Consider the following 17,995-nt stretch of genomic DNA (forward strand, 5'->3'; position numbering starts at 1 on the left):
CTCAGCAGGTTAAGGATCCAGCATTGCCATGCCGTGGCTTGGGTCCATCCCTGGCCCAGGGAACTTCCATATGCTGCAGGTGTGGCTGAGAAAAAGGAGGATGCTAAGTATGATTGTGCAGGATGGGCCCAGCTTGAGGGCACCCTTCCAAGAGGGCAGGTGAGGGCTCAGGTCCAGCCCACTCTCTGCTCAGCAAGCTGAGCGCCTGGACATGGAGCTGTGCCCACCCGGTGGCCAGTGGCAGCCCTGAAATCTCTTTTTTTTTTTTTTTTTTTTTTAGGGCCCAACCCTCAGCATATGGAGCTTCCCAGGCTAGGGGTCCAATCAGGGCAACAGCTGCTGGCCTACACCACAGCCACAGCCACACCAGATCCGAGCTGTGTCTGCAACCTACACCACAGCTCACGGCAATGCCAGATCCTTAACCCACTGAGCAAGGGCAGGGATCGAACCTGCAACCTCATGGTTCCTAGTCGGATTCGTTTCCACTGCGCCACGACGGGAACTCCGGCCCTGACACTCTCACCCTCCAGATCTGACCGGACCTTCGGGGGAAACTGAGGCTGAGGAGGGAAACTTGACAGGCAGCCCACTTCCCTCTCCTGCAGGAGTCACTCTTGCCGTGGGCTCTTGGGGGCTAGATTTAGGGCTCAGCTTCTTCTTAACTCTCCAGGCCATCTCCTGTTTCCATTCCCCAAGGAGGCTATCCTGCCTCTTTGCCTGCCCATTGTGTGGATGAGAAAACTGTGGTCCAGGGAGCAGGAAGATCCGTGGACCCAGAATTTCCAAGCCAAGCTCTGTCCCCCCTACCCAAGAGGACCCAAGACTACCCCCCGCCAAATCTTGCTCCCCATCACGCCCATTGCGTTTCTAACAAACTAGCCCCTGCCCCACCCCCCCATGGCCTGACATTTGAGTCCTCAGGACGCCTTCTAGAAAGAATGGCTCCTTCTAATCTAACCACCACCCCTGTCTCTGGGGTAGGAGCTTGCCTCTGCCAGGCGGAGAGATGAGGGGAGCAGCGGGGTTCTGGGAGCTCCCCCCCCCTTCCCCAGGCCCATCTCTCCTGCTCCTCCCCCTGGGAAGCCCCTGGGGCTGGGGGGGAGCAGGGAGGGGGGCAGCCAGGTGTGGGGGTGACTGGGATTGCGCAACAGCTGCTCTTGGAGGCTAATGAGGCAGAAAAGGCGCCGGCAGAGACGCTGAGCACAGCAGCCTGGCCGCGCCTCGCTTGCGGCCCGCCGGCCCGCGGGACTGAGCCGCTCTCGGAGGAATTCCTCCTGCCCCAGGGCCTGGCCAGGCACCTGGCCCCAGGAGCTTGGCGCTGTTATTAATAATCCCTGCATCGTGCCATATGCCCATGCAGCCTTCCCCCTCCCGGGCCAGTGCGGGGAACCCACTGTGGGGCACTAAGGCTGCTCGCCTGGTACAGTAAGAGCAGATACAGAGTCACGCAGGGGGTGCTGGGGTGGGCCCTTGAACCCAGCTCTGGCACCAACATTCTTGCCCACACCCCTCTCTCTCTCCAGCTGCAATATGCCAGGCTGGCAAGGGCTAAACTGGCCCCGATTCAGATGGAGGAGGTGAGCTGGCTGGGCTGCTGCCCTGAGTGGCCCCAACTCGGGGTGAGCATGCGGCCGGCCAGCACCCCAGCACCCAGGGCTCAGCCAGTGGGGTGCGGCTGTGTCCAGGGTCACTGCCTTCCCTGCCAGAGCAGAGTGGGAGAGAGGACACTGCAGGTTCTTACACAGGACCTGCAGCGCCAGCCCCAGATGCTCCCACAGCAGCTGCCACCCTTTTCCCTCCCTCCAAGGCTGAGTCCCAGCCAAGTGTCAAGGGGCATTACCCCCAGCCGCCCCCTGCTGGAGGGCCTACCTGAAGGACGGGAGGATGCTGTCATAGTAGTACCAGGTGGCCGTCAGGTAGGCCCGGCTCGTGTCGGTGGAGTACAGGCGCCACGCGGCCTGGTGGGATGGAAGGGGGGAGGAGCGGGGGGACAGGCATCAGAGAGGGCTCTGAGCCCCTCACCAGCTGAAGAACCCAGTCCTCAGGCCAGCGGAAGGGTGCTCAGAGCCAGAGGCCAGCTCCAAGTCCAAAGCTGCCGGCAGGAAGACCTGGAGAGAAATGGCTTCCCCAGGGCCACCGGCAGGTCAGTGTCAGGGCCAGGGCCTTGGCGTGTGGGAGTTAGGAGCTGGGGTGTTGTTGTCAGTCCCGGCTCTGCCCCCTACTCAAGTGGACGGATTAAGCAAAGCTGCAGAGCTGAGGGCAAGTCCCTAAGATGAATGTAAGGCTACCTGTCCAGCAAGGGGTTATGAGGTGAACTGGGTGACTGCCCATTAAATGCCAAGCACGGGGCATGGCACAGAGCAGGCACTTAATCCCAAATTCCCCTGGGAAACACTCCTGTAATTGCCTGTCACCACGGCTGATAAATATCTATTTGTTGTGTATTTTTTTTTGTCTTTTGTTGTTGTTGTTGTTGTTGTTGCTGCTATTTCTTGGGCCGTTCCCGCGGCATATGGAGGTTCCCAGGCTAGGGGTTGAATCGGAGCTGTAGCCACCGGCCTACGCCAGAGCCACAACAACGCGGGATCCGAGCCGCATCTGCAACCTACACCACAGCTCACGGCAACACCGGATCCTTAACCCACTGAGCAGGGGCAGGGACCGAACCCGCAACCTCATGGTTCCTAGTCGGATTCGTTAACCACTGCGCCACGACGGGAACTCCTGTTGTGTATTTGATTAATGTCTTTCTCTCTCCTTAGACTGTAAGCTGTGCCTTGTATCCTCTGGCCCATGCTAGGTATTCTGCAAATATCTGGGGAATAAATACTGACCAAATGAATTATTATTACCAAGAACAACCCCGCCAACCTGCCCAGCCGCCTGTCACCGCCCATGAGATTGAGGGGAGGAAAGAGCATCACCTACTAACCCCTCAGCATCCATGAAATTGCAGGGTTTCCTCTGCAGCAGGAGGGATGCGGGTCAGACAAGAGGAAGGACTGCCCTTCTCTCCCCCAGGAAAAGAAAAGAGCCAGGTAGGGACTGTGAGCGGGGAGATCAGCAAGGGTAGGGGGGCGTGAGAGGCCCTGGGCAGGACGAAGCAAAACTGGACGCTTCTTCGGACGAGTCTCTTGTTCTTGAGGGACTGCCTACGGCTGACCTCACTGGCCGGGCACCCTCTCAGGCCAGGCGTATTTTTACTTCCTGCTTGCCTAGGCCCCTGGCTTGGGCTGGGGAGCAGCTGCCAGAGCTGTCTCATTAATTATGGGCACCACAATACCAGCTGTCTCTCGGCACAAACAGTGCCAGCCGCCTGCCCCTACAATGCCCCTTGGAAGGCCAACTCCCAGGGGACAGCAGCCATTGTGCCCCAAGGGATGCTGAGAAGGAAAGACTGGGCTGGTGGCTGGAGATAGCAGGAATGGGAGGGGGTTCCACCCTGGGGGGAACAGATAAGAGGGTGTTGAGTCAAACTTGGGCTGAGGGGCAGGGGGTGGCACGCTGGGGAGCTGGCGACGCAGGCTGTGCCAGTGCGCCTGGAACTATTTCCTGCAGGGGTTTCTCTTGCACAAGGCTGAGCCACAGACTCATGAAAATCAGAGCCCTGGAGATCCCACTGTGGCTCAGCGGGTTAAGGACCTGATGTTGTCTCTGTGAGGATGCAGATTCGATCCCTGGCCTTGCTCAGTGGGTTAAGGATCCAGCATTGCCACAAGCTCGCACACACGTAGTTTGCACACACGGCTCGGATCTAGCATTGCTGTGGCTGTGGCAGAGGCCTCAGCTGCAGCTCTGACTTGACCCCTCGGCTAGGAATTTCCATTTGCTGCAGGTGCAGCCATAAAAAGAAAACAAAAACAAAAACAATCAGAGCCCTGGCTTCAGCCAGTGCCCTGTCGGAATGGCTCGGACAGCAGGGGAAACAGAGCCCCCCACTCCTGGTTTTTTCCCCACCTCTGTGGCCATTCCTTCTCTGCCTCCCTGGCCGGCTCAGCGCTGCCCACCCAGCCGCCAAACGTTAAGGCTCCTAAAAGCCCAGGTCCCGACCACCTTCTCTTCTCCCTCCTTCGTCTCCCCACTGGGCAAGCGCATCCATGCCCAGGGCTTCGTTACCATCCACGCCCAAGGCCCAGCCCGTTCCACACCTCCGCTGCAGACCCGTATATCTGGCTGCCTCAACACCCCGCCTCAGGGTCTCAGAGCGCCCCCCCAGACTCTACATGCTCCAGCCAAGCTCACCCTCCACAGCCCAGCTCGGGTCCCCCTCCAGGGGGCAGGGTCACCAGCCATTCAGCTGGGCGAGCTAGAAACCCACCACCTGCCCCCTCCCTCTCCCCCATTCCTGATGCCACAGTCTCACCTCCTAAACATGCAGAATCTGCCCGTCTCTTCCCATCTCACCTGCTGCTACCCTCATCCAGGTCACCCGCCTCACCCGGACTGCTGCTAGAGCCCCTTGTCTGGTCTCCACACACCTGGCTCACCCTCCAATCCACTCACTACGTTTCAAAACATAAATCTGATCATGTCACCCTCCCTCCTACTTTGTACCTCTCAATGGATCCTCGCTGTTCTTAGGAAAATGTTAAATTCTTCTCTGCGGCCCTTGGGTCTGGGCCGCACCCACTTATCCAAACCCTTCCACTGTCCACTCTTCCTTGAACTTTTTTTCCACTTTTTTTTTTTTGGTCCAGGCCCAAGGCATATGGAAGTTCCTGGGCCAGGGATCAAACTCAAAGCCACAGCACTTACAACGCCACATCCTTGACCCACTGAGCCCCAAAGGCACGCCTCCCTTGAGCTCTCTGTTCCAGTCTCACTGGCTTCATTCCACTTTCTCAAACACACCCTGCTCTCTTTCACCACAGGGCCTTTGCACATGCTATTCCCGCACCTTGAATGCTTCCCCCTTCACCTCTTCCCCTGGCTAACTCCTACCTATCTTCCAGTTCTCAGCTCATGGCAGTTTCTCAGGGTAGTCATCCCTGAGATTTCTTCAAGGTCAGATCAGGCCAGGTCCCCTGTCAAGTGCTCCTCAGAGAACCATTTCTCTCTGTAGTTACAGCATTCGTTTGTGAATGCGTGTGGAATGAATTAGCGTGTTGGAAGTAGAGTGGGCACAGCCGATGGTGGCAAGACTGGGTCTCCACCAGGGGTGCAGAGCCGCTTGTTCAGTCTCCACTCCACTCCAGGCCTGTAGAGTCGGGGCTGGAGTTGGGCAACGGGACAGCTCTGGCCAGCCCTGCGCTGGGCATATGGTGCAGGGAGCCGTTTCGGACCATCTTATCCAGCATCCCAGCTCTTCCTGATTTGGCATATCACCCCGGAGAAGCCACATCTCCTCTTGGAGCTTAAAGTGGAGTCATAGCTGTGAAGCTGGGACACAAGGGTCAGCATACAGAGTTGAGGGGCTTCCTGGGCGTCCTGTACCTGGATAAGGTTGGCTGCTGGCATCCTCCGCTTCTCGAAATGTTTCTGCCGGTGCTGCTCCTGCACCTTCAGGGCAAAGCCAGAGCCAAGGATGCCCTAGGACAATAGACGTGGTTGGGGGAATGTGGTGGGGGGAGGACCACAAAAGGCAGCAGGAGCTCCCACTGTGGCTCAGCAGGTTAAGAACACAATATAATGTCTGTGAGGATGCGAGTTCGATCCCTGGCCTCACTCCGTGGGTTAAGGATCTGGCATTGCAGCAAGCTGTGGCATAGGCCACAGATATGGCTCCCTTCCAGCATTGCTGTGGCTGTAGCATAGACGGGCAGGTGCAGCTCTGATTCGACCCCTAGCCCGGGAACTTTCATATGCCATGGGTGCGGCCATAGAAAAGACAAAAAACAAAAACAAAAACAAAAACGAAAAACCCAGAGACAGCAAAGGTGCCTCACCCCTGTCCATCGAGGTGTCCCCACCGCCCATGCAAATGCTGGAGAGGGGCTTAGCAGGCTCTACCCCCGGGATCCCCTCCCCCAGGCCAGGCCATCCTACATGGAAGGGCACTCACAGCAGGCAAGGCAAAGAAGGAGATGCCCAGTAAGGCAAAGCCAGCAGCCAGGACCCTGCCCAGCCAGGTGTGTGGCGTCTTGTCACCATAGCCGATGGTCGTCAGCGTAATCTGGGGACACAAACAAGTCACCTGCAGGGCTGGTCACAGGGGCTTGTCAGGGCACAGGAACCCGGAAGCCTGATCATAAGGGAGGGGGCCTCATGGGTGCCCAGAGGGACAAGTCGAGGACTTGGCAGAGGGGCTGGTTAGAGGCATAACTTGATTCTCCCCATCTCCTGTGCGGGGGGGGTGTGGGGGTGTGGGGGTGTGTGGGGGGTGTGGTGTGTACAGGTCACAAGGGACCCAGATGGGGGTACAAACTGGTTCCCTGAGGCAAGCTGGGGGACCAATACAGGGGCTGGTCACAGGGGGTCCCAGCCCTGGCGAGAGGACAGAGACAGGTCCTTGAGTCGGGGTCACAATGCTCAGGCCGAGAAGGGTCCCAGGGAGAAGGTCCGCCCTGCACAGACCCTCACGCACCGTCCCCCACCAGAGTGAGTCGGCGTAGGAGGAGAAGTCGGAGTTGGCGTCCTTTTCAGCCAGATAGACCAGGAAGGAGGCAAAGATGAGCACCAGGAACCCGATGTACCAGGCGGTGATCAGCTCCTGTGGGGCAGCCACCGATGAGACCACAGCGAGGACCCAGACGGAGGGGCGTGAGGAAGCAAGGGACGCTGTGCCCACCTGGCACACGTCAGGAGGTGGAAGGCTCCCAGAACCGTCTACGGGAGGGGTTCTGAAAGGGGATAAAAAATACCCACCTCTCGGAGGTCCCTGGCGGGGGCCCTGCCCGCCTTTCTCAGCAGCAGCCTCCAAGGAGACCCGCCCTGCTTTCCCTGAACACCCAGGCCTCACAAAACCTTGGCGCTACCCTTGACCTTCCAGGTTCCCCGCTCGGCCCCCCACCCCCAAGCCTACCTTGCCCCGCTCCCCAGGCCCCACTTTCAGGCTGCCATCCGGTCCCACCTCCTGTCCCGCCCCAGCGCCACCCTCAGAACCCGTTCCAGCTCCCCAGTTCGCTGTAAGCAGAGATCCCCAAACCCAGAAACTTCCCGACGAGACCCTGAAGCTTTGGCCCCCGGGCCCCGCCCCGCCCCTCGCCCCGCCCTCCCGGCCCAGGCCCGGTCCCGCCCCTCGCCCCGCCCCTCGCCCCGCCCCCGGTCCCCGCGCGGCCTCACCTTGCTGTGAGCGTAGACCACCGAACCCAGCAGCTTCCAGGTGCCGCCGCGGCGGTCCATGCGCACCATGCGCAGGATCTGCAGGAAGCGCATGCTGCGCAGCGCAGACGTGGCAAAGATGTTGCCCTGCGTACCCGCGGCGATGACGGCCACCGAGGCCACGAACACGATGAAGTCTGCAAGGGCGGGGCGAGGGGCGAAGTCAGGGCCCGCGCCGGGGAGGCAACCTCCCCTGGGGCCTGGACCCGAGGTCGGGGATTCCCGGGGCCGAGGGCGCGATTAGGAAGGTCCGTGAAGTCTGTGTCGGCAGCCAGGGTCCTGGGGTCAGGGTGTCGACCCTGGAGCTTGGGGTCAAGGGTCAGGCGCGGGGGGCAGGCCCATTACCGATGATACAGAAGGGTTTTCTGGCAAAACGGAAGCGGCCCTGCCATCCTCGGTAACGGCAGCAGCATCCAGCGGACCAGACACGGACAATGTACTCCAGGCCAAACACCACGATCATCACGAATTCCTGTGGGATCAGGGGCCCGGTCCCCACTCTTCAGGACCCAGCCCAGGTCACACAGCACCCACCCAGCCCAGAGCCCCTAGGTCAGGGGTACTAGGCTTTTCTTAGGCCACCTCTCCCTGAGGTTCTTACACCTGGACGGACCTGAGGAAGATTCCAGAAGGCAAGTGGCTTCTTCTAGGCCATCTTCCAAAGAGACGGAAAGACCAAGTCTGTCCTCCCTTGTGTCCCCATGAGCTGTCTGGGTTTTTCTGCTCCTCACTGCCCTCCCAGCCATCTCAGCCCGGTAACCTTGACCAGGTGACATAAGGGTTGGTTGTCTGTCACTGCGCCCCTCTGAGGTGCTCCTGCTTAGCGGGGGGACCCTGCCACACCGGGGATGGCTTTAGCAGCCTTGGTCCTGAAGAGAAGGGGGTCTCCTCTCCTCTCCTCTGGGCCCAGCATAAGCCCTGGCATAGAGGCAGGGGCTCTCCTATCACCTGCTACACAGCAGGGGATGCAGCCAAGAGAGGGGCAGCCACCAGCTCCGGGAACACAGCACAGCAAGCCGTTCTCTGAGCCAGGGTATACGAAGCCTCTCTCCACTTCTCCCTCAGCCCAGAGGTGCTTTTCCACACGGCCTCCCTCAGACCCAGACTCCAGCACTCACCAAGATGAGGAGACACTCGTTGGCAAGTTCCTGGTGCTCCTGGATAGTAGACAGCACAGACAGCACCAGGCAGCTGAAGACGAGCAAAAATCTGCAAGAGCAGCATGAAGGAGAGGGTTAGAGTGCTGGATGGACAGGACAGCTGAGGAGCCTCTGGCAGGGGGCTGCAGGGTCAGAGGAGGAGGAGGGCAGCATTACTGCAGAAGGATAATCTGGAAGGCAGAATAAGAGTCAGAGATATTTGGAGGTGTGGCTCTGTGCTGCACACCAAAGAGAGACGCCCCCAAGCTCCAGGCTGCTGAGCTCACAGACACCTTAGAGTCCTCCCAATTGCCCTCGATGCAGCTACAGCTCACAGAGGTGGTCACTGAGCTGTGAGTGGCAGTCCGTCTGGGCTGGCTGAGGAACAGACCCAGGAGCACCCTCCCTTCCCAATGAAGTCCAAGGTGACAGAAGCGTGGCTTCATCTGCAGAATGAGGACAATGGCCTCTGCCTTCGTGGGTTCTTATGGAATTAATCACTGAGACAGCTACGGAAGGAAAGACAGGGAGGGGAGGATGCAGAGGGGGAGAGGTTCTGGAGAGAGGAGTCAGGCAGCGGGGAGCCATGCCGTCCAGGCCTGGAACTCCCTGGAGGGCAGTGGTAAACTACCAAGTGGCCCAGCCCCAGACCTCTAGAAATGGAAGGAACTTTCTTCTTTCTCTCTTTTATTTATTTATTTGCTTTTTAGGGCCACACCTGGAGATTAATCGGAGCTGCAGCTGCAGCTGCCGGTTGACGCCACAGCCACAGCTGCAGCAACGCGGGATCCTTAACCCACTGAGCAAGGCCAGGGACCAGACCTCATCTTCATGGACACTAGTCAGGTTCATTTCCACTGAGCCACAACGGGAACTCTGGAAGGAACTTTAGACTCCAACCCATCCAACACCTCCCTCAACCCCCATTGCACACGTGAGGAAACTCAGGCCCAGAGAGGGAAAGGGATTCACCCAAGATCGCCCAGGACGTCCAGGACCAAGGTGCTAGAGCCAGGCTTCCCGACTTCCCGGTGGATGGGGAGAGGGGAAAGGGCGTGTGGAGAGAAGCTGCTGGCCTCAGGGAGTATGTAAATACATGAGGGAGGGCGGGATGTGGGGCACCGGCTGCAGATGCAGCGAAAGGAACGGGGGGGGGGGGGGGGAAGGGGGGGGCCTGGCCTCCGGGAAGCGCTCCTCCTTTTGATGCGGGTGTGCTGGACACGCAGCGCTTCTGGAAGAGACTCCCGAGGGAACGGGCTTTCGGGGGAGACGCATCCCTTGTGAACCGACCCGCAGCTTCTGCCCCCTGTTCCCAGAGGGTCCCCACCCGGACTGCATTCTGCCTCCAGCACCTCGCCGTGGGGGCCTGCGGAGCCCCTCCGCGCATGCTCCCCTAGGCCCGCGCTCATGCGCCGCCCCCCACTCTCGCCTCCGAACTGCCCCTCCCCGCCTTGCCTCCCAAGTCACTGTCTACATGGCAGGGCCATGCGCTCGGAGTCAGAGAGACCCGGGTTCAAATTCCAGTCCTGCTGTATGTGTCACACTGGGCACGTCGCCTGTCTTCTCTGAGCCAGTTTCATCATCTGTAAAATGGGGCTGATGGGGGAGGGGAATGGGAAGACGTGGGAAAGGGGCGGCTCCACGCAGGCCCCCTTACAGTGCCCTGGACGCACATGCCCCAGGGGGAGGGGGAGAGAGGCTTCTGGATGCGTGCGAGGTGGGGAGGTCTCCCTGGCCAGTTCCAGGCGAGAGCTGAGTCAGCGCAGACAGAAAGCCTGGGGAGGGTGGGGGTGAGCAGCAGCTCCTCGTGTTCAATAATTAACTGCAGAAAACGCGGCTGCAGCGGCCGCATCTACCGGGGATGGAGACACCCACCGACAGAGGGCTCAGGGACAGAAGGGTCCTCCTGAGGGCGTCCCACCCAGCCCCCTCCTCCGGAGAGGGCTGCAGCCAAACGGTGATGGGCCTTCACCACACGGCAACGCCGGATCGTTAATCCGCTGAGCGAGGGCAGGGATCGAACCCTCAATCTCATGGTTCCTAGTCGGATTCGTTAACCACTGCACCACGACGGGAACTCCCTTCACCCTAGTCCGGGGCCGAAGTCCTTCGTCCCATCGCTCAGCTGAGCTCATAACCTCAGGTACGTGGGTCAGTTTAGGGCCTCCTGCTAAGTGTTTCAAGAATTTCTCTTCTCAATACTATTCCTTCCATGTCAATAATTACACATCCATAATATGCAGGTTCACAAGAGGTTAAGTGAAGAAGGCAGATTATTGACCCTTAAACCAATGTGATCCCAACTTTACAAATAGAGAGTTTATATATACACACACATCCCAAGAGTTAGCAGGGCTCATCCTGGGTGCCAAAGTTAAGAGTGATTTGCTTTTGGACTTCCCGTCGTGGCGCAGCAGAAACGAATCCGACTAGGAACCATGAGGTTGTGGGTTCGCTCCCTGGCCTCGCTCAGGGGTTAAGGACCCGGCATTGCCGTGAGCTGTGGTGTAGGTGGCAGATGCTGCTCGGATCTGGTGTGGCTGTGGCTGTGGCTGTGGTGTAGGCCGGCGGCTGCAGCTCTGATTAGACCCCTCGCCTGGGAACCCCCACATGTCGGGGATGCGGCCCTAGAAAAGACAGAAACACACACACACACACAAAGCTGACACATGGGCTGCCTGGGTGGTAAAAACCTATTATCAATTTTTAAGTGCATTTCCTTAAAAATACAAACAGGGGAAAAGTCCCCTTTAAATCTTGTCCCCACCCCTTTACCACAATAGCCTTGGCCATTTGGCAGGTGTGAGGGTGTGGCAGCCTCTCTCCTGAGTCAGCTCACCTGCCCGACGTCCAGGGGCCTCTCAAACTGAGCGTGTCCAAAAGCAAACCCTCTCTTTACCCTCAGATCTTTGCTCTTCTCCAGTCTTCCCGTCCCAGGGGTGGTACCACCTTCCACCCAGCGTCTCAGACTGAGCACCGGGGGCTTACACTTGACTCTTCCTGTCCCTCACCCCCCACACCCCGTCTTTTAGCAATTTCTTTTTTCTCTTTTTATGGCCACACCGGAGGCATATGGAAATTCCCAGGCTAGGGGTCGAATTGGAGCTGCAGCTGCCGGCCTACACCACAGCCACAGCCACAACCATGCAGGACCCGAGCTGCGTCTGCGACCTACACCATGGCTCACGGCAATGTTGGATCCTTAACCCACAGGGCACAGCCAGGGATCGAACCCATGTCCTCATGGATACTAATAAGGTTCATGACCTGCTGAGCCACGATGGGAGCTCCTCCTTTAGCAATTTCTTTTGGCTCTAACTTCGGAACGTAGCCCTGGACAGACTTGCCAGCATCACCTCACCCTCACGGGTCCCCCAGTCTTCACTCTGGCCCAGCTGGAACCCGCCCTCTTCAAAGCCATCCGTGCGATCTGCCTGCAAAGCGGAGCCGAAACCGGGACTCTCCTCACAGCTCTCTGCCGACTGCCCATCGCCCGTAGAGAGCGCAGTCAGACTCCTCCGTGTGTCCAGCGAGGCCCTGCGAGATCCGGCCCCAGCGAGCCCTTAAACTGGATCTGCACCCGCCTCCAGCCCTGTGCTCCAGCCATTCTACCTCCCTCTCATTCCTGGAAACGCACCAAAAGGTTTTCCACCCAAAGCAGCAGAAATAAAAGCAAAAATAAACCAATGGGACCTAATCAAATGGACAAGCTTTTGCACAGCAAAGGAAACCCAAAAGAAAACAAAAAGACAACTTACAGAATGGGAGAAAATAGTTTCAAATGATGCAACTGACAAGGGCTTAATCTCTAAAATACACAAATAACTTACACAACTCAACAGCAAAAAAGCCAACAACCCATGGAAAAATGGGCAAAAGACCTGAATAGACATTTCTCCACAGAAGATGTACAGATGGGCAACAAGCACATGAAACAATGTTCAACATCGCTGATTATTAGAGAAAAATGCAAATCAAAACTACCGTGAGATACCACCTCACACCACTCAGAAAGGCCGTCATTAATGAGCCCACAGATAACAAGTGCTGGAGGGGGTGTGGAGAAAGGGAACCCTCCTGCACTGCTGGTGGGCATGGAAGCTGGTACAGCCACTACGGAGAACGGTATGGAGGCACCTTAGAAAGCTATACGTAGAACTACCATATGATCCGGCAATCACATTCTTGGGCACATATCTGGACAAACCTTTCCTTAAAAAAGACACAGGCACCCGCATGTTCACTGCAGCTCTATTCACAATAGCCAAGACATGGAAACAAGCCAAATGTCCATGACAGACGATTGGATTAGGAAGATGTGGTATATGTGCACAATGGAATACTAGTCAGCCATAAAAAGAACAAAAGAATGCCATTTGCAGCAGCATGGATGGAACCAGAGACTCTCATCCTGAGTGAAGTAAGTCAGAAAGAGAAAGACAAATACCCTATGATATCACTTCTATCTGGAATCTAACATATGACACAAATGAACCTTTCCACAGAAAAGAAACTCATGGACGCGGAGAATAGACTTGCGGTTGCCAAGGGGGAGGGGGAGGGAGTGGGATGGACTGGAAGTTTGGGGTTAATAGATGCAGACTCTTGCCTTTGGAATGGACGAGCAGTGAGATCCTGCTGTGTAGCACTGGGAACTCTCTCTAGTCACTTATGCTGGAGCCTGATCATGTGAGAAAAAAGAATGTATACATGTGTGTCTAACTGGGTCACCTTGCTGTACAGTAGAAAAAAAAATAACGTATGGGGGAAATAAAAAAAAAAAAAAAAGGTTTTCCACCTCCGGGCTTTGCACTTGCTTTGCTGTCTCCTCGGACTGCTTAGTGCTCCACCAGGTCTCTGTTCAAACGTCACCTCCTGGGAGAGGCCTTCTCTAACCAGCTCTCTCCCATCCCCTCTCTCTCCCCCCTGACGCTGCTTCATTTATTATTTATTTATGTATTTTTATAAATTTGCCTGGAGGATAGTGGACTTACAAAGTTGTGCTGGTTTCAGGGGTATAACAAACGATTTTTTTTTTTTAAACGGACTGAGTCAGCAAACAGCAGAAATTCACCTCAAACAAACATCAAAACATCATATGTCGCCAAAGTTCCCACGTTGTACCCACTTAGGAGGCTCCCAAAGCTCCAAGCACACCCATCCCTGACCCGCGGGCATAAGCCTTGACCCGCCGGGTTTCCCAGCCGTCCTCCAGGGAAGCGAAGGAAAGGGAGGGAAAGAAGGCAGGTCTCTGGCCCTGACCAGCTCCATTTGGTCGACACAGTTCAGAAAACCCCTGAACTCCACCTCCCGCAGCCCCCCTTCTCTGGCTGGGGGTCAGATGCTCAGGACAGGTGAACAAACATCCTGCGTCTGATAGAGAGCATCTCGCGTCCCGGGCAGCTGAATGATCGCCCGCATCTTCCGGATGAGGAAAGGGGACCCAGAGAGGGACGGGCTTGCTCAAGATCACTCACTGAATCCACGCGGAGCTGGAGTCCAAGCTGCCTTGGCCTTCCTGAGGGGTCCTCACACAGACACCCACTCTCGGTGTCACAGGGGGTCAGGTCTGGCGCGTAGGATGGGAGAGACAGGGAGGAGGCGCCCTGGGCCGGGGTCTGCCAGAACCAGCGTGTGACCTCATTCAGACGGCAAACAAGGACGGTCTCGGGATCGTCCCTGGCCTCCGCTGAGGCTTCAGGGTCCCCGTCTACACAGGCGGAGGTTGTCCACAGGAACTGGCCAGCCTGGTGTCTACAATCACCCAACAGAGACTCCAGACCGGCAGCCACTTACAGGAGCGCCTTTGCCCGTCGAGTCTGGTGGCAGCTTGGGGGCCACGTTCTCCCTTGCCTCGTACAGCCGACGGAGCTGGGACAGGTGGGTGCCGCCTGGCCGGCTCTCTGGCTGGAGCATCCTGTGAGGTTGGCTGCAGGCCTTCCTCCCCCACCCCATCCTATGACTGTCGTGCTCATTCCAGGGGGCGGCAGGGAGATTGGGGGGACCTGTGAATGGCTTGGATCCATCCATGTCAAACTTCAGTGGGCATCAGAATTATCTGGCAGGCTTATTAAAATCCTGACTTCTGGGCCCACTCCTGAGTATCTGTTTCAGGATGAAGTGGAGGCTGAGAATATGCATTTCTACAAAGTTCATGGTGAGTCTAATGCCGTTCCCCCGGGGACCACGCTTTGAGAATCACTGGCTGATTGAAGCGGTTGTGGCTGACTCCATTATTAGTCACCTCAAAGCATTTTTTTTGGCCATGACCCAAGCATGTGGAAGGTTAGTTCCTGGGCCAGGGATCCAACCTGCACCAGAGCAGTGACCCGATCAGCTGTAGTAACAACGCTAGATCCTTAACCTGCTGCACCACAAAGGAACTCCAAGGCTTTTTGTTTATTTTTATTTTCACTTTTTGGCTTTTTAGGCCCGCACCCCCGGCACATGGAAGTTCCCAGGCTAGGGGTCAAATCGAAGCTGTAACTGCCGGTCCACACTACCTGTCACCGCGATGCCAGATCCAAGCCACATCTACAACCTACACCACAGCTGACGGCAACGCCAGATCCTCCACCCACTGAGTGAGGACAGGGATCAAACCTGTATCCTCGTGGATACTAGTCGGATTTGCTTCTGCTGTACCATAACAGGAACTCCCTCCAAACTTTTTTAAACAACAGGAATCATTCCCTTTTTCCCCAGCCTCAACACCCCTGTCCCCGCAGCCTTCCTCAAATTACTGCCGGGGGAGTTCCCACTGTGGCTCAGCGGTAATGAATCTGACTAGTATCCATGAGGACGTGGGTTCAATCCCTGGCCATGCTCAGTGGGTTAGGGATCCAGCGTTGCCGTGAGCTGTGGTGTAGGTCGCGGACACAGCTCGGATCCCACATTGCTGTGGCTGTGGTGTAGGCCAGAAACTGTAGCTCCAATTCAACCCCTAGCCTGGGAACTTCTATATGTCACTGCAGGTGCGGCCCTAAAAAAAAAAAAAAAAAAAAAAAGATGAAGAAAAGTTACTGCCAAGGAAACAGCCATAGGGCAGGGTGAGGTGAGGAAAGCCCTATTGGGGAGGTGGGTCTCATGCCAACATCGGCTTCACCCCGATTGGCTATGTGACCCTATAACTGCTCCTCTGGCCAAGGCTTCCTTTTGGCCAGGGTCTATGCAGAGCCCCTAGGTGGGGTTCCCCCCAAGACGGCTTTAGCAGAGTCAAGTAGAGGGATGGGCGAAGGTGATGCAGACAGGGTGGGAGGGTACCCCAGGCAGAGGAAGCAGGAAGTGCGCAAACAACAGCAATGTAGGCAACCCGGGGTGGCCAGTGGTCCTGGCCGATGTGGGTCTAAGACGAAGGGGCCGAGGAGAAAGCAGTGAGGGCCAGATCCGGGCACCCTCAGGCACCTAAAGGCAGTGGGGTGGGCGGCGGGAAGTGTGGATCAGAGGAGGTGAGGCTGATCAGGAACAGCAAGGAGACAGCCCCGCAGGAACTCAGAAGAGAGATGACGGTGGCCGCACGAAAGAGAGTGGAGAGACTGGAGAAAGTGTTGGGAAGTAGGACTTGGTGGGGAGCTGAAAACGGGACGGTGGAGAGAACGACGCTTGTCTGGTCTGGGCCCTGGACGGATGTTGGTGCCGCGAGTGAGCTGAGACAGGAGAGCCCGGGGAGGAGCGGATGGACGGTGACGTGCTCCCTTCGGGCATGTGGAGAGGGAGAGGGCCGGGGGACACCGGGCAGACGCTCTGCGCGTGGAGCTGGAGACCTGAGCCGGAACTGCAGCTTTGGGGGACATCCAGGGAGAGGCGGTGACGGAGGCCACAGGCACAGCTGAGAGAGTCCAGAAGGCATTTAGAGGAGGACCCAGCGGAAAACCTCAGAGGCGCAGAAGGAGGGGACATCCTCCACCCAGACTGGGAACAAACGGCCAGGAGATGGGAGGGACATCGGAAGAGAGAGGCACCAGCCAAGAGAAGAAAGTATCTCAAGAAGGAGAGCGGGGACGACGGTGTCAAAGCTGCCGAGGTCAAGCAAGATAAGGCCTGAAAAGTGCCCACTGGTGTTGGTGACAAGTTGGTCACTGGGTACTTTGGCACAAGGGCAGCCTCAGCCAGAGGGGAGGAGCAGAGCAGGTCCAGACGGGGTGAGAAAGGGAGCAGGGCACTGAGGGAGTAGAGACGGGGAGGGAGGTACGACTCTGTCAAGAAGTTTAACTGCAAAGCGTAGAGGCTGAGATGGGTGCCTGGAGAAGGATGCGGAGCACCAGGGATAACCCGTTGTGCTTTCTGTCCTTGTTACGATGAGAGAGCCAGAGTGGAAGGAGCCAGGAGAGAGGGGAGATCCACCACGTGAGAGCTGCAATGCACGACGGAAAGAACTCCCCAGGGCAGCTGGCAGCGGGGTCCCAGTGCAGGGGAAGGGCGGATGCGGGCGCAGAAAGGACCCCAGCAGTCTCCATGGTGACGGGTGGGCAGGGGGAGAGACCAGGCGGGAGAGGAGGCGCGGGAACAGCTGTGGCGCGCCCAGAGAGCATCCCGCCAGCCTCCGACTTCAATGGTCTCTGGGAAGGGGAGGCCAGGTGTGCCGCTCAGAGGTGGGGAGAGGGTGGGTGGGGGTCTGAAGAGGTGGAGGTCGGGAGAGGAAACGGACCAGGCCTGGAGGGGGTCGCAGGGCCCTGACCCTCAAAGGCGAGGAGGGGAGAAAGGACGCAGAACAGCGCGGGTGCTCTGCCCGTGGTATTTTTGGTCGGTCGGTTGGTTTGAGGGTCCTGATGGTCTCGGGGGAGGAAGGACATGTGGGATGAGGGGACCCCTTCCCCACCAAACCGAAGGAAATGCACCTGCAGGCCCTGCCCCTTCCTTCCTCCTGAGCCCCCTTCCTTCCTCTCTCCTCTCTCCGGTGTCCCTCCGCCCAGAGCCCTGCCAGGGTCCGCCGCCTCCCGGCCACCAGCTGGCTCTCTCGCTTCGGCATCTGGCCTTGGACGGGTGCCAGCCTTTCCTCACCCCCCCAGGCCAGGACCCTAAAGGCAAGGTCCTATCTTCTCTCAGCTAGGAGAGCCTGAAGCCAGTCTGTCCCCATTCATCCAAGGTTCTGGGAGGGCAAAGGCCACGGCTCCCACCACCCTCCAGCAGAAAAGGGCATCTTGAGCCTCAGACCAGAGCTGACACTGAAGAGGGACTCCAGCCAGACCTGAGAGGCACTTCCTAATGGGGGGGGGGGGGTGCCGTGCGGCCTGGAGGGCCCGGCCTCTCTGAGGAGAGCAGGCTCAGGCTGGATCTTTCTCCTGCAGGGGGATAGAGGGGAGGGGCCGTCAGCCAGGCCTCAGAGCGAGGCTCTTTCCAAGAATCCTCAGGGGCTGGGACGAAAACTTTCCCCTGATCCAGCGATTCTAAATATGGCAAAGGGAGCAAAAGCACGTGACCCAGGGCCCCACACCAGGGGCTGCTCCTCGGCCGGGCCGCAGTTTCTCTGGGCCGGAGGCCTTCGCTGGGGCTCGGGGCAAGGGGTGAGGTCTCCGTGGAGCCTCAGTTTCCCTGTCTGCAACATGAAGGTGGGGGGCAGCTCCGTGAGAGCTAAAGTCCCTTCAGCCTTATGG

General features: G+C 57.8%; 1 protein-coding gene across 2 annotated transcripts in view; it reads right to left on the minus strand.

Annotated features, from left to right (window-relative positions):
* Positions 1 to 17,995, minus strand: part of KCNQ4 (potassium voltage-gated channel subfamily Q member 4) — a 56,106-nt gene that overhangs the window by 14,742 nt on the left and 23,369 nt on the right. For both annotated transcript variants that reach the window (XM_047789549.1, XM_047789548.1), the window contains exons 2-8: positions 8,382 to 8,472; positions 7,609 to 7,735; positions 7,225 to 7,400; positions 6,527 to 6,652; positions 6,005 to 6,115; positions 5,437 to 5,532; positions 1,873 to 1,961 (exon numbers count right to left, since the gene is read on the minus strand). In XM_047789549.1, the coding sequence (XP_047645505.1) occupies positions 1,873 to 1,961; positions 5,437 to 5,532; positions 6,005 to 6,115; positions 6,527 to 6,652; positions 7,225 to 7,400; positions 7,609 to 7,735; positions 8,382 to 8,472 (816 nt within the window). The remainder of the gene's footprint in view (positions 1 to 1,872; positions 1,962 to 5,436; positions 5,533 to 6,004; positions 6,116 to 6,526; positions 6,653 to 7,224; positions 7,401 to 7,608; positions 7,736 to 8,381; positions 8,473 to 17,995) is intronic.

This window comes from Phacochoerus africanus, chromosome 8, assembly GCF_016906955.1.
Source record: "Phacochoerus africanus isolate WHEZ1 chromosome 8, ROS_Pafr_v1, whole genome shotgun sequence".
Classification (NCBI taxonomy): domain Eukaryota; kingdom Metazoa; phylum Chordata; class Mammalia; order Artiodactyla; family Suidae; genus Phacochoerus; species Phacochoerus africanus.